This window comes from Lactuca serriola, chromosome 3, assembly GCF_051521515.1.
Source record: "Lactuca serriola cultivar US96UC23 chromosome 3, Lser_US96UC23_V15, whole genome shotgun sequence".
NCBI classification, from domain to species: domain Eukaryota; kingdom Viridiplantae; phylum Streptophyta; class Magnoliopsida; order Asterales; family Asteraceae; genus Lactuca; species Lactuca serriola.
Genome location: NC_136410.1, coordinates 11,303,566 through 11,320,189, shown reverse-complemented (window position 1 = coordinate 11,320,189; position 16,624 = coordinate 11,303,566). Strand labels below are relative to the sequence as shown.

Here is a 16,624-nt window from a genome sequence, read left to right as displayed (position 1 = left end):
GGTGCTGCCATTGCACCTTCACCAACCCGACAACCTTGTTCCTCAAGGTTTTCGTCTTCTGATCAAGAATCACCACCGGTCTCTCAATATAATTCAGGTGATCATCCACCTAAATATCCTCTAAAGGTACCACTGTGGAATCATCCACTAAACATTTTCGCATCTTGTGAGACGTGAAACGTGCTATTAATCTGACTGAGCTCGACTGGAAGATCATAACGATACGTAACCCGGCCCACCCGAGCCAAAACCTTGAAGGGACCAATATACCAGGGGCCCAACTTGCTCCGCTTCTTGAATGGTATGACACCTTTCCAAGGTGACACCTTCAGGAGAACCATATCTCCCACCTGAAAATCTAAGTCTGGCCAGCGGATCAAAACACTGCATTCCTTATAAGGGGTGTGGATACTTTCCCTACCAACGCGTTTTAAAGCCGTGAGGGCAACATATCCCATATAACTCTACATTTAAGTGTGCTCATGCGAGAACAATTTAGGGATGGGTGACCCCCTGGGAAGTTTTCATGTTGGGAGCCCAAAGCGGACAATATTGTGATACATGCCATATGGGGATGTTATAAGTTGGTATCAAAGCCTTGTTTTGAGGGTTTCGAGCATACTCTCAGGTATGCCTGGACTCAAACTGAGGGTTTGGTGAAAATTTTCATAAAAATAAATGTTTTATTAAGGGGTTTCTAATCAAAGAAAGGGGTGTGATGTGTTCAATCGGCTGAGCTCAAGTAAGTGGTTTCTAGAATACAAATACATGTTTATTATGATATATGATATGATTAGGAGGATTTCATGCTAGATTAGAGCTAAGGATTTGCTAAGGATTTTAGGATAGGAGAGATGCCTTTATATACCTGATTGTATGAGCTTTTAGAATTGCATGCTAGTATGGTTTTCAGATAAGTGGATAGAATGACATGACTAGTGTATGATGGTTAGATTTCTCCGTTTCTCGAATGTTGCTTGCTTTGTGATTTGTGGGAATCTTAGTGATGTTGATCAACTACTAATTGAATGTGATAATTCACATGTTGCATAGTTAAATAATATGAGAGTGATAGATTTGACCATATTGTGCAGCTCATGTCTAGGTCCAACCGTTGTAGGGTTGAGTCTTTTACTCGAAGGATCATCTAATCTCTGTATCATGTTACTATATTCATGAAGAAGTTGGTCGAAATCAATGAGAATCTTTCAGCAGTTGATGGAAAGGTGAGGTACGGAACCTAAGAGAGCCTAGGAAATGCTTCAGTGGGTTAGTTGTGTTGTTTAGTGAGTTTTTGGTGCATCGGTTTGTGAAGGTGACTTAGAGGATTCGATATGATTCTTGAGGAAAGTATGTATAGGTGTGGAAGGTAGTATTGAGCCCGTACTACTGAAAGCACAGGATCCATACTCGAATCGGGGAGAGTCTTGAAGAATCTAGGAAGCTTGTGGGAGGAATCAGGTACAGGTACTGAGCCGATTAGCAAGAAGATATGAGAGTTCAACTCATCGAATATTACCCACGGTATTTTGGAGCAGACTCTTGTGATATTTGGTTCAGTCAAGGAGGGGATTCTGGAGATTTGTGATGATGCTTAGGTGCATTCCGTTTTAAGGTTATGGCTATCGTTGGAGCTCACACTCTTTCTTTCCAGGAGTTTCATGCTTGTGGAGCTCTCACGTTCTCTACGGAGAAGGACTCTATTGCCAGTAGGAGATGGTTAGCAGATATGGCTAACGCGTTCAGGACGAGTTTCTGCACCGAGGATTCGAAGGTCAGATTTGCTTCTTGCCTTTTGAAAGACATGGCACAGGATTGGTGGGAAGAGGTAGCACGTGAGGTGGGTGATGATGTTGTTGATGCTATGATGTGGGGTGATTTTTCAACCAGATTCCGAGCTGAGTGGCGCCAGTGATTGAGGTGAACCAGCTGGCGCGAGATTTTCATGATCTCCACTAGATTATTGAAATTGTGGTAGAAATCACTGCCAAGTTCTGGGAGAGGGCTTTATTGGTTATGCATTATGCGAAAGATGAGGAGATAAAGAAGGTAAGGTATCATGATATGCTGAGGTATGACATCATGGAGTTTATGAGTATATCAGGGTGCAAGACCCTGAATGATATGATTTCTAGAGCCCGAGAGTGGGAGATCGATTTGGAGAACCTAAGGAAGAGGGGGCCAGAACAGGTGCAGGTAGTTGAGGGTCCCGGGAAGAGACCCAAGACTTCGGATCAGCGAATGAGGGGCCAGCATGGCCGGGTTAGTGCAGCACGTGCGGGAAACTGCACGATGGGGTTTTTTGTTCTAGGGGTTTAGGCTGCTACAAGTGTGGCAGGGTTGGTCATGTCATCAGGGATTGTCCTCAGGGGGCAAGGCCATTATGTTTTCATTTCAACCAAGTGGGCCACAAGAATGTCGACTGTCCGATGTTGAGGGGAGGGGCAGTGAGTGCGCCTGCTCCGGCTACTTTGAGGGTCACTGATGGCCGTGAGGGTAAGGCATCATCCCCAAAAGAGAGGATTCGGGAATTGCGGTGTCTAACAGGGGAGGCCAGGAATCCAGTAGGTGATATTGCGGGTATGTTATCTTTTGCTTTCTCTTTAATTGCTATCAATATTTATTTTGTTTGGAATTGTGTATCGATTTGGGTAAGCGTTATCTTTGGTTTATTTATCTGTTATTGTTTGAGTTGTATCATCAAGAATTGTTATATGAGATTTGCATGTCATGAATCATTAGTGGGTCAGTAAAGTGTTGCATCTTGTTGAGCGGGTTTCAATGTGTTCGGTTTTTATTTTGGTTCTTGGTCGGGATCGGTTCAAGGGTATTGGGTGGAAGGTCTATGGTCGGGTTCAACGGGTTAGTTCTGCAGTATCGTTAAGGTTTAGTGGTTTTAGCATTTGAGCTTGGTTGGCCACTAGGAGTGCCAAGGGAAGTGGTCTATTGCTAGGGTTTCGGTCTATGTCACCAGCATAAAGGACTTCAAGATTTGGATGCTATATCATTGAAAGTGTCTGGAGGTATCAGCCTGTTGAGATTTCAAGGAGTGTTCATCTGGGCTTCAAGGGTTGTGTGGTCTTTGGGTTAGGCTAGTAATGGAACACTAGCATTAGTAAGAGCAGGTTGTCAGCGGTTTAATTATAAGGGGTAAGATGGATTGGGAATTCTTTAAACCTTGTGTGCTGGGAGAACTTCGTCAAATCAAAGTGGGGGTGAACCGTTCAGATTTCCGGGAGCGGAATCTGACATGAGACTAGGATGAGTTTCACATCCCCATTGAGAAGGAAGGCGGCCCAAGTGGCCGTCTGGATTGAGGATTGTGTGAGTTGGGAGTTCAGGTAACTTCCCAACAGTTGGTTAGCGCCTTCTTGGTGATGGATAGAAGGCTTTTGAGGGACCCAGGTTGGGGTTCCAGGCGTCAATCAAGCCCAGCTTGGGCGCTTGGTCGGGTGTGTGCTCAACTCTGGATGTGTATGGATGGAATGATAGATGAGCAGTAAGACCGTGGGCAGTGGCCTTGGCAAAATAGAAGTGTTGTAAGTATGTGGGGTGGCCCATATCATTCACTAGGTTGGCAGTTAGTATAGGAGTGTTGTAAGACTGTGGGGTGACCTGTAACATTCACTAGGTTGGCAGTTAGTGTAGGAGTGTTGTAAGACTGTGGGGTGGTCTGTAACATTCACTAGGTTGGCAGTTAGTGTAGGAGTGTTGTAAGACTGTTGGGTGGCCCGTAGCATTCACTAGTTGGCAATTAGTGTGGGAGTGTTGTAAGACTGCGGGGTGACCGGTAGCATTCACCGGTCCCGGTGCAGCCGTAAGGGTGTGGCAAATCCATGATTGGTCATGGATTTCTCAACATGGATTAGACCAGGTTGGGTCAGTTCGCATGGTTGTGGGAAGACCACATCAAGCATGAAATCGGGAAGTGGTAGGTTGTTGGAGGCCGGTTGTGATATAAGACTACAGTTGGTCTTGTTGCATTCACTTTTAGCTTTGGTTTTGGTGGTGTCAGGTTTTTTGGTCTGTTAAGATCGGTTGGAGCCCTAAGCGGAGAGATAGATTGGGTAACTATGGCTAGTTGAGGCTTTCATTCGAAATTTGCATGGGGCGATTGTGTGTGTCTTTGACTTAGAAACCGGGCGGGAATCCGATGTTTCAGTTAGTTGGCAGACAAGTTGGGGTCAGGTACATCTCGAATGCTTTTGGAAAGCAGCTAGGGGATAGCAAGATGATTACGGGCGATATTAGTGATTTGGCATTCGTGAATGGAGTTGCTTGTTATTCGAGGCATATGCTAAGTCACTTGCAGTTTGGATTAAGTAATCTCAGGGTGATGGATTTGGCCCTTGTTGCACAACTCTTTCTGAGTCTAACCGTTGTAAGGACGAATCTTCTACTCGAAAGATTATTTGAGCCTTCTGTCAAGTATAAGTTTTCTGTTGTAGTATATGGTTAGTGATTTTGGTTCCCAATGGAAGCATCAGGATAATCAAGGGTTGGAAGAATTTTACTTGGTATGGAATTCAATGAAGATTTGGCAAGGTAGTGGTTTAATGTAGGCGGTCTGTCGGGGAGTCAGACCAATTTGGAATTCCAGGTTTCGGAAAAGGTAGAAGTGGTTTTCTGCAAGGGATTAAGGATTCGTCTTCATCGGGTTGGTGAGTTCTGCTAGGGTTGGGTTCAGTTGCCTTGGGGAGGTCTTTACATGCTTAGGGTTTGTGGTTGAGTTCCTCAGGTTGTATGGCATGCTTGGGATGGTAAGGAGCGATTTCGAGGATGAAATCTAAATTAAGTAGGGGAGAGTTGTCACACCCGGTTTCGAATCGTTTCATTATTCGGGGACGTGGCTCGATTATTGGTTATCATAAGGCTTAAGGCCTTCGGGAAGAAGGGAAATTGGCCATTTTTGGATGTGGGTGTTATGGAATAAGTTATCTGAGTGTTCGTTTGTGTTTCGGAGCCCAAGGGTATTATTTTAATTTGGTAGCTCGGTTCTTTATGAATTTTGGTTTTTCATTCGGGAAGTTTTATGTTATGAATTTGGTAGGGCTTCTTATCACTTTTCCATGGATATAATGTTCGTTGGAAACAGACCTAAGAAGAGGAAGTTATGGCCGTTTGAATTATTGGCAGAAATGGTCCTTAGTGGAAAATATTTGCAAGATTCGTCCCATGCATGCATTGTGTGAAATAAGCGTGTTTGGGTGGGTACGCCTAGCGTAAGCTGGGGTATGCCAAGCATAATTGGCAGAGTGACAAACCCTAATTTTTAGGGTTTAGGCACTATTTAAACATCCTTATAAGCTCAAGGGTCTCTCATTTCTCAGCCTCCGCTGACCATAGAGCCTCATTTCGAACCCTAATTCCCTTGGTGGTGTACTCTTGAGCTTGGAAGTGATTTTGAAAGGTTCTTAGTGTTATTTAAAGGAAGTGAATCTTGGTATGAAGCTTGGTGTGGCTTTGGGGTTGTAGATCCAGAACCTTCACTCTCTTAGGAAGCTTCACGAGGTATAAAGTTTTCATCTTGACTCTTTCTTATGCTAGTTTGAGTTTAGGGCAAGGTTAGGAGCTTTTAAAGTGTATTATGTTCTCCTTATGAGTTTGAGCCACTCTAGGAGTTTGGAGTGCTAGATCTTGCCCCTTCTAATGTTGTTAGTTCATAAAAATGCTATCTTGATTGTGGATATTGGACCATGGATGAGTTTGAGCCCTTATGTAACATCCCAAAAATCACTTTGCATGTTTTGACTTCCAGAATAATAAGATTTATTCAAACTATCCACAGCCGATCATATGTTGGAAGTGAGTATGAAAGAAGAATGTCATGAGTTGGCTTGTAGATTGTCTAAGGAGTTAGGCATAGCAACCGTTTGCTACACCATTCATGAATACTTCTGAAATAAAATTTAAGTATTGGATTCAACCTGTGTTTAACTGAATTACTTCATGGAATTTATCACGGGTAATTGTGAGACGATAATATCATAGCAGTCTACAAAGCAATATATATGAGTTGTTGACTACAAGTTGGTTGTGCATTGATGGCATGAAAACACATTAGTAACTTGATGTTATAAAACGTGTCGTTGTGCATGATTTTATGAGTAGTTAGTAAAAGCATATAATGTCGAAGTTTATCTGTTCCTTTTATCATAAGAGGATTAAAAGCGATATCTTGTTCCCCTCGATGATTTTGTTTTGACTTATGTGTCGGGCCTAGTCATAACTAAATTGATGTGTTCATTTGTGTTCTATGTCAGACGAATCGGAAATCTGGAAACAAACTGATGGACAATAAGTATTACATTTTTCCATGTATTTGTCCAGCTGATATTTTGAGAAAAGAGGAGTATATGATCCCTTATCTAAAGGACGCGTCACTGACTGGGTCAGAGTTGACAGCGGCTTTTGAAAGCCTATGATTGCTAAGTCGGATCCTGAAGTCACATTGGCAGTTATAGTTATTAGACTTATCCAAGTGGGAGACTGTTGGATTTGGTGTCTAAGCCCATAACTATAACTGGGATGTACTTGACCCGATTGTAGCATGGTCCTTTTTTGGTTGCCTTCACCAATGCAATTTGATAAGATAGATTCTGAGAATCAGGTTATTTGTGGTTTATTAATATATTACAAGTATAATATATTAATATGAAATCATATTATTTAACTAGTATTGATCAAGAATTAATTTGGAATTAATTTTGTGGTCAAAAAAGACTAATTAAATATTTAGGGATTGATTATGTAAATAAATGATTCTTGTAGAGTGGGCCAATGATCCATGATTATGTACATGGGCTAAACTAATCCATGGATAGTCCATGGAGGTTAAATCCATGGAGCATGAGAATGTGGAAAGTCATTTGTCATTAGGGTTTACAAAGTGTAACCCTAGCATGTGCAACACTATAAATAAGCCCCTCCTAGAGTCAAAATCGGTTGCCACTTACTTTTCAAGAGGGTGAAGTTGATTTTGTGCTGGTAACCTATTCTCTCAAGCCTCCTCCTGCATATTGGTGTTTGTGAACCAATAGAGGCATAACACTTGAGGTGCTCAAGCTTTCAAATATCAAGAACTCTACCCTACTCAAGAGGTTAGCATCCAAACTAAGTTTATATTGTATAGCTTCAATCGTATGCTTGCTAGGGATAATGCTTTGGAAAAATTGAAAAAAGCATGTATAATTAGAGAAAACATAGATCTAAAGCATTTAGGGTTGGATGTGCACCATAGGAGTGTTATAGTGCTCAAAAACCCAACAATAACCCGATCGCAGATCAATCTTGGAGAACCAAGATGCACCTTGAAGTTGGTCAAATAAATCATCAATCCTGGGGAGGGGATAACGGTTCTTTACTGTTACCTTATTCATCTCCTGGTAATCTATACACATCTGATTTGACCCGTCCTTTTTCTTCACAAACAGGATAGGGGCTCCCCATGGCAAACTGCTCGGCCTAATAAATCCCTTGTCTAACAGCTCCTGCGGTTGTGTAAACAACTACTGCATCTTAGGAGGAGCCAACCAATATGGTGCCCTGGCTATCGGAGCCGCACCAGGGACTAGGTCAATCCTGAACTCTACCTGCATCTCCGGAGGTACCCCAGGCAAATCCTCTAGGAACACGTCCGGGTACTCCCGTACGATCGGTACATCATGCACTGTCGCCTTACCCTTATCCCCGGGTATCAATAACACAGGCGACATAACCTGCGCAACCCTACTGAAGGTAGCGCCTAGCTCTCGTTGTTGAACATAAAGTTGGTCCACACTATGGCCTCTTGCACTGAATCACCAACCCTCCATTACTTGGGGTCCGAACTCGTACAAGATGCTGCTCGCAGTCGATCATTTCCCCATTGGGGCTCAACCAATCCGTACCCACGATAACCTTATTCCCCCGCAGGGGAATAGGGAATAAATCCATAGAAAACTGCTCATCGAACAACTGCAGTGTACATCCCCGATAAACCCTCGCAACTCGTATCGTCTTATCATCCGCTATCTCTACATCAAGAGGACAATCCAGCTCCCCCGAAGCTCCAACAAATTGCTTGCTAAGTGCACGCGATACAAAATATCGGGTAGCCCCCGAGTCAGAAAATACCAGAGCAGATATACCATTTACAAGGAACGATCCTATAATAAAACACATAAACATGAACAATAATCAGTATAGATAAAGAGATAAGGAGAAGATACATACCCGTCACGACGTCGGGTGCTGTACGTGCCTATTTTGTGGTCAACTGGAAGGCTCTGCTCTTCGCCACCGGCGCCTCTGCCCGGCCCTGATAGCCATCAGTAATCCTCAATGTAGCAGGAGTGGGTGCTGCCACCTCTCCTGCTGCTGCTAAAATCGGTCATTGGGATCTTTTATGTCCCCTCTAATTGCACTGAAAGCAAATCAGATCAGATACAGTTGTGGTGGTGGTGGTAGTAGTACAATCCCTGCTGACATGACCAGTTCGGCCGCACTTGAAGCAGCCCGAACTACCCACCATGTAAGTCCCCTCGTGTAAACTAACACACTTGCCACAGCGACCTCGGCCCTACTGGCCCTTCCCTTGGGAATCTACCTTGGGCTTCTTGCCCGAACCCTCCACACCAGATGTCGCATCTGGTTTCCTCTTCCTCTATATCTCTAAATCAATCTCGCTCTAGCATTGGAAATCATATCCTCCAGTGTCTTGCAGCTGGATCGGCTCACAAACTGCCGAATATTGCTCCTCAACATCTCATGGTACCGGGAATTTTTCATTTCCTCATCTGCCACATAGTGCAGAACAAGAAGGGCCCTCTCCCTAAACATAGCGGTGATCTCCGTTACCGTCTCATTCGTCTATCGGAGATCATGGAACTCCCTAGCAAGTTGTTGCACCTCAGTCACATGTGCAAACTTGGCTCTGAACCTGGTCGAGAAGTCACTCCAGGTCATAGTATCGAGGGCAACATCACCAATAGCATGCCCAACCTCCTCCCACGTATCGCATGCCATGTCCTTTAGGAGACAGGAAGCAAGTCGGACCTTGTCCCCCTCGGGACATTTGCTAGTACGAAAGGCGTTGGCTACATTAGCCAACCACCTGCTGTTAGCAATGGGGTACCGAGCCCCATGATATTCTGGAGCTCCATAAGCTGGGAAATCCATGAATGTCATTGTGCGCGCCCCTAACATGGTCGCCATCTCGGTGCGGGAAGCACTCAACCTCTAGTCAAGAATCTCCAGAATGCCCTCCTTGACCGTACCAAAGATCACAGGAATCTGGTCCAATATACTGCGCATGATCTCAGATGAATTGAACTCCCTCATCTGATCATTAAGTTGCCCGATTCCAGAGCCCGAGCCTGATCCCTCACTGGTGCCAGAGCTGCCAACTGGTCTAGTGTGTAGCGTCACCATACTGAAAATACACAATAACAAAAATCAGTATACTCGTCATAACTCGAGGGATCACACATTCTACAAGTTCCCTGGGTTCATCTTAGCCTTCGTTGATTCGAGTATGGATCCTCTGCTTTCAGTAGTAAGGGCCTATACTACCTTCCATATCTATCCGTTCTTTCCTAAAGAACTACCTTGACTCCACTAAGTTCCTTTCGCTACTACTGCTATCTATGCTAATCTCATCCTAGGCTTTCCCTAGGGTAATCTCCGACCCACTCTACGCCATCAGTTGCATAAGAATTCCCTGCTATCTCCCCCTAACTAGCTCATGAATACCATTACATATCACTAAGACCAGATAATTCTTCGAATGAGAGGTCCTACCCTACAATGGTTAGACTCAGAAAAGAGCTGTGAAATAGAGCTAATCCTAACTTTCTAAAATCATTTAGTCCTCATAATATGTAACTTAACATATTCGTTTACTAGTTAGTTAGAAATAACTAGGACTCCTAAAAGCACAAAGCAAGCAACATTCGAGCATTGAGTAAGCAAAACCACGCATGTCGTAATCAGGCCATCATATCATTGACTAATCAGTACTAGCATGCAGTTCAAATAGGCTCATTCAATAGGCATACAAGGCATCCTTCCTATATCTGTAGCCCTAAGCTAGCATGTAGTTCACATACTCATACAACAGGCATACAAGGCATCCTTCCTAAATCCTTAGCCCTAATCTATCATGCAGTTCTCATAAGCATATTATATCATAACAAACATGTATGGGTAATTTGGGAGAACTTACTTGAGCTCGGATGATTGCATGCACCACACCCTTTTCTCTTTTCCAAAATCCTTTTATAAAAATGGTTTTCTTTTGAAAATGTTCATACCAAGTCCTCAGTTTGAGTTCAGACACACCCGAGAGTATGCCCGAATCCCTCAAACCAAGGCTATGATACCAACTTGTAACATCCCAAAAATCATGACCAAAAATTTCATTTTTATTTATTAAAATAACCATAATTATCAAAATCATTTCATCCAAAACATAAGTCATAGTATCAAATCAGAGTATCTCATCTAAACTCATATCAGTATATCAGAGTAAAAACATCCCAGGCTAAACAAATGGTGTGTGCACTGCAGTCATCCTGAGCTCTTCCCCTTGCTACTGGAAGTACCTAAAACCAAAACTGAAAACTGTAAGCACGAAGTTTAGTGATTCTCCCTAAACTACCACATACCATACACATAATTATTCTACTAGGAGATACGGGCCCTGCCCATACTCAAAGAGATACGGGCCCTGCCCACACTCGGCTAACTAGGAGATACGGGCCCTGCCTACACTCCGCTGACTATGAGATACGGGGCCCGCCTACACTCAGCTACTAAGCATACGTACATGGATCACACGGACAACAAGTACAACCAAATCTTCAATCAGTCCTATATTCATACTTAAATAATGCTATGAGATATGGGCCCCGCCCATACTCTGCTATCTATGAGATACAGGCCTTGCCCACACTCAGCTACTAATCAATACAAATAACATATACGAGTTGGCCTTGGTGCCTTCGACCCGTTCAAACCAGGAGGAAACTCACCTCACTGTCGGATCATAGCTGAAACGTCTCTGCCCGGAATCAACTCTACTCACTCCCTGAACCAAACAACCCCTTAGATACCAGTCCATACTCATAACCCTTAAGGTTAACTCTGGTCAAGTCAAATTCAAATTCAAGTCAAATTCACGGTCCGAGTTGACTCAAGTCGTCGAGTTTACCCTTCAACTAATCGAGTTCCCATGAATCACAGGATCGTGAGATCGCAATCTAACTCATCGAGTTTTCCTCCAACTCGCCGAGTTTCTCCTTCTCAATAGAAACGAGACTTTCCTAGTACAACTCGTCGAGTTCCCATGTGGACTCGCCGAGTTCCATTAACAGAATCGGGAATGTTCGACCCAACTCGTCGAGTTCCTATATGAACTCGCCGAGTTCCTCGCATTTCAAGTCTATTCAGCCCTTTCCTCGGATCTAAGGTTCCAGAATATAGATCTATATTATTCCCATGGCATATTCTTGTAAAGTCGACAACTTGATGGCTTTACATGCCTCAAATGGACCAAATCTCGAGATACAGCAACCTACTTCTATGGACATGGTCTTTTCTTGGATAAGAATGAATTTAAGCCCCTTTTTATGAATCTAAGGACCAAATAACACTAAGAATGGGAGTTTGTAGCATCATAACTATGGAGGTTATCAAGCTTCCAACAGAGGGGTCAAAGAGACCTATAAAACAAGACTACGAGGGATCTAAGCTATAAATCATCAAGTTAGGAACTTTTTACCTCAGAAATTGCCAAATATGAACGAGATCCCATATCTAATGCTTCTCCTCAAGCTCGATGACTTCTAGTTCTTCCAACTCCTTTACCAAACACAAAAACACACAAAAATCCACTCAAAACTTCAAGTCTCTCACCAAGGATCTCACAATGCGATTTAGGGTTTCAAGGAGGCTGATGAGAGGCTAAGGGAAAAGATTAAGTCCTTTAAATAGGGTGAAAAAACCTGGAAATTAGGGTTTCATACCAGCCGATCTACTCGTCGAGTTGAGGCCTCTCAACTCGTCGAGTAGGTTACTTAAATCACACAGTTCTGACAATCTCTACTCGACGAGTTTGGGGCTTCCAACTCGTCGATTGGCTCTGTAAAAATGAATAAATTATAAATTAAATGTGTACCAGGAACCAGACGTTACAATTCTCCCCCACTTGTCTAATACATCGTCCTCAAAGTTTGTTGCCTCAAATAACTCTGGGTAATGCTTTGTCATCTCCTCCTCGGGTTCCCAAGTCCACTCCAACCCCTTGCGGTGCATCCACTGCACCTTCACCAACTGTACACCCTTGTTCCTCAAGGTTTTCGTCTTGCGATCCATAATCACCACTTGTCTCTTAATGTAGTTCAGGCTGTCATCCACCTGGATATCCTCTAAAGGCACAACTGCGGAGTAATCCACCAATCACTTCAGCAGCTGGGAGACATGAAAAGTGTTATGGATCTGGATGAGCTCTGCTGGAAGATCCAAATGATAGGCCACACGGCCCACCCAATCCGTAACTCTAAAAGGACCATGGAGAAGATCCAGTAGGTCTGGAGCAGGCTCCAGACTGCTAAAAATCGGCAGAAAAGCTATGCCGACAAGCGTCGTTCGGACCTCGACTTTCAGGTAGGGGATATGGTCCTCCTGAAGGTGTCACCTTGGAAAGTTGTGATCCCAACTACCGCCGAAATCCAATCCACATGCGCGCAACATATCCTCGAGAGTCTGGATCGTCCTCTCACTCCGCCCATCAGTCTGAGGGTGAAAGGTTGTGCTGAAGTGAAGACGAGTACCCATCTCGTCATGAAACTGCTTCCAAAACCTGGAAGTGAAGCGAACATCTCGGTCTGACACCACCAAAAGCGACACTCCATGACGTGCCACTACATCGCGTACGTAGATATTGGTTAGCTTCTTAGCCGATATACTCTCCTGGATCAGGATGAAATGAGCACTCTTGGTCAACCGATCCATTATGACCCAAATCAAATCTACTTCACGTGCGGTCCTAGGAAGCTTTATGATGAAATTCATAATGATATCCATAAATTAAAAAAGACAAATAAACTTTTTTATGTGGATCAATGACCAAACACAATAGAAATTGAATCTAAAAGACCTATCATGAAGACAAAAACAATTAAGGACTAAAACTTAGATTCTAAGAAAACATTTATAAAGATGGGTTTGTTAAAAAAAACATTTATATAGACACTTTACTCAGTTCAAAGTATTTTTATTTATTGAAATTTTATAAAAATTTGTCTTCAGTTTATTTTGATACAAAATAATAATATAACATTAATTTTTTTTCTTTTTTTATATAACATTAAATATAATATGATACTACCTTACATCAAAATAATACAAAAACTAATATTGCGTCGGAGCAAAAGAATGTTATAAATGGTGTAAAAATAGGATTTAATGTCATATTGAAGACGATAACAAACGTGGAATCAATTTAAAAGTTTTTTATTTTAATTGGACACCTAAAATGCTTTTTTTTTCTTTAATTATTATTATTAATTTTTCGGAAGTCGATTAGATAAACACGTACAAAAGAATTATGGCTCTAGACTATTGAGTTTTGACTATATAATTTTTTTTTCTTAATTATTTTCAAAGTAAATAAGTAATCCGTTCAAAAGTTTGGCAGGAATACCTAATATAAAATTAAGAATGATAATCAAATGACCTTAAAGAAATAATTAATAGGATGCTAATAAATAATTATTTATTATGTATAGAAAACCTCCGACCTCTAATATTGTAAGCTCCTGGGTTCACACGAAAATACATCTCCAACTGTCCTACAATTAATTTACTAAAATGAAAATTTTAAGATATTTATATTTTTAATTTTTAAGATGATATGTTTATACAAATTTATTATTTTGAGAAAAAATTTACCAAAAACTAACTAAGTTCAAAAAATAACTAAGTCTTATATTTGCCCTTGCTAATGAGACATCACACTCCTCACAAACATACATCATGCTCACCACTTTGTTGTTTAGATCTTTTGACACAAAAGATTATTATCTCATGTCATGCTTTCTTTAAGGAAACAGTTTTCCCATTTGTTTTCATGACACCTACACAACCTTCATTTTACACTTTCCTTGATGATTCCATGCATACATCTCCAATCTCATGTCATCTTCTTGGTTGTACCTATCATCTAACTCTATGAGACCCGAATACCCACTTTTAGTCCCCCATTTGGCCTAAACTTTTGAATTCATCACCCTTAAACCTTCCCCCACCTGAAACTGTCCCCTTGTGTGATTCCCCTCGTCACAAACCTCTTCGTATCACTTAGTCATAACCTATGGCGACTCATGCCAAAAGTGACATCTCTAAACCCGTTCAAAATGCCTTGACCACGATGCTACTTTTAAGTCTGTTATGCTAGAGTTACAAAGTTTTTCCCTTAATGGCCAAAACATTGTCATGCAAAATAAGTTTAATGTTATTATTGCTAATGGCACGTAGGTTGTTGTTCTTAGGTTTTTAGGGGTTAACATTGTTCGTTATATGTGGCTTTGTAAGAAGAAATACAAAGCTCACAACTCTCTTGAAAAATACAAGGCACACCCTTTGTCGAATGGTAAAATCCAACAACCCGATACTGACTATGACTAGAACAATAGTCCAATTATTAATAAAAACACCATTCACAATATTATTATCATTTCCATTTAAAAGAAATGGCTCACTCATCAGTAAGATGCTAAAAACACATTCATACACAATCATCTCAATAAAACTATCTACATGTATCAACCTTGGGGTTTTAGAGACAAAACCATTCCAATTTTATTTTTCAGCTGAAAAAAAAAAATTATATGGTCTAAAAGAAGTACTTCATGCTTGGTTTTAGTGATTTGGTTCCTTTATCACGCAATTGGGTTCATTCATAGTAAGACATATTCATCATTGTTTATTATTCCAACAAATAATATATAATGACATATCTATTTATTTATGTGAATGACATCATTATTTTGCATTTTCTATTACTCTACCACACCATATCATTGATCTCTAGCAAAAGAGTTTGTTATGATAGATTTGGGAGACCTATCATACTTTATCGACATATCTTCAACTCGTATCGATTTTCAGTGCAAGTATGATTTGAACATAGTTGAACAGATAAAACACGTTAAATTATAGTTCAGGTCACACATCTGCTAACACACAGTCCGATCAATATATGAAACCAATAACCGATTCAAACTTATATCACAATCTAGCTAGGGCCTTACACTACTTGACATTCACTTGATTGGATCTTGCTTATGTAGTTCAATAAATGTGATTATATATACATTGAACTTCATGATCCTTATCTACATGCACTTGAAAGCATCTTGCATTATGTTCAAAGGACTCTTAACTATGTTCTTTAGCTTCATGCCTCGAACACCACCGGTCTCATCATGTACTCTGATGTTGAGTAAAGGATGTTCCTCCTCATGACGCTCCACTAGTATGTATTGTGTTTTTAGGAGATAACTTAATTGTGATCCTCGAAGCGACAACGAATCGTGTCCAAATCTAGTGACAAAGCCGAATATAGAGGTGTTTCTAATGTTGTAGTTAAGACATCGTGGATCCGCAACCTCCTTCGTGAAGTGTTAATGTTAATATTGTCTACCTATCCAACAACCATATGCAACGCCAGTTAGCGAAGCACGTTGAAATTGATATCCACATTATCTAAATCAAAGTAGCTAGGGTTATCTTTGTATTCTCTATGTTCCATCCGTAACATATTGATATCGAGGTATTTCCATTTTAAACCCTGAGTATGAGAATTTATTGCATTTTAGCCCTTGGATGTGAATTAATTGCAAATTGGCCCACGGTGGGATTTTCGTAGTTTTGGGCAGAACTTGAGTACGCTGGGCGTACAGATTGGTACGTTGGGTGTACATGCATAAGTCCCAAACGCTAATATTTAGGGTTTGGACCCTATTTAAACATCCTTAACTTCCATATCTCCTTCCTTTCATCACCCTCCAGACCCATTTTGACCACTTTGCAAACCCTAATTCATTTGAGAGTATTTGTGAGACTTTGTGTGTGTTTTGGTGATTTTGAAGGAGGGAGAAAGAAGAGAAGTTCATCTTGGAGAAGTGGAACTGTTTAGATCCAGAATAGCAACATCATTTGACACCATTTGAAGGTAAAAAGCCATGAACTTGATGAAGTTATGATTAGATCTTGTTTATCCATGAAATTGTGTTCTTTTGGTCCCAAAAGCTTGGTATTATGAGTATGGATTACTCTAGTCCATATAAGTTGTCCTTTTAGACATTTTAGAGCATCTAGAAGCATAAAAATGTATCCTTGATTGTTAGTTTCCTTCCATGCATGAGTTACAAAGTCTTATTGGGTTTAGTAGTTAGGGTTATTGTTATTGGGCATTTGTTGGCCATGCAAGACCATAAAATTGGAAACTTTATGGTTAAGGATGTTGGTTTAGGACTAGATATGGATTATGGGAAAGAGAGCTTAAGGATTGAACTTTTAATAAGAAAATAAGGAACCCATCGTCTACGTTGGGCATACGAGATCAACTCCTCTCGTTTTG

The 16,624-nt window shown here is 41.3% G+C and overlaps 1 protein-coding gene across 1 annotated transcript in view; it reads left to right on the top strand.

Moving 5' to 3' along the window:
• Window positions 1-1,618: 1,618 nt before the first annotated feature.
• LOC145095020 (uncharacterized) overlaps window positions 1,619-16,624 on the top strand; it is a 51,053-nt gene continuing 36,047 nt past the window's right edge. The window contains exons 1-2 of the mRNA XM_079032964.1: window positions 1,619-1,874; window positions 1,979-2,049. Of these exons, the coding sequence (XP_078889090.1) occupies window positions 1,619-1,874; window positions 1,979-2,049 (327 nt within the window). The remainder of the gene's footprint in view (window positions 1,875-1,978; window positions 2,050-16,624) is intronic.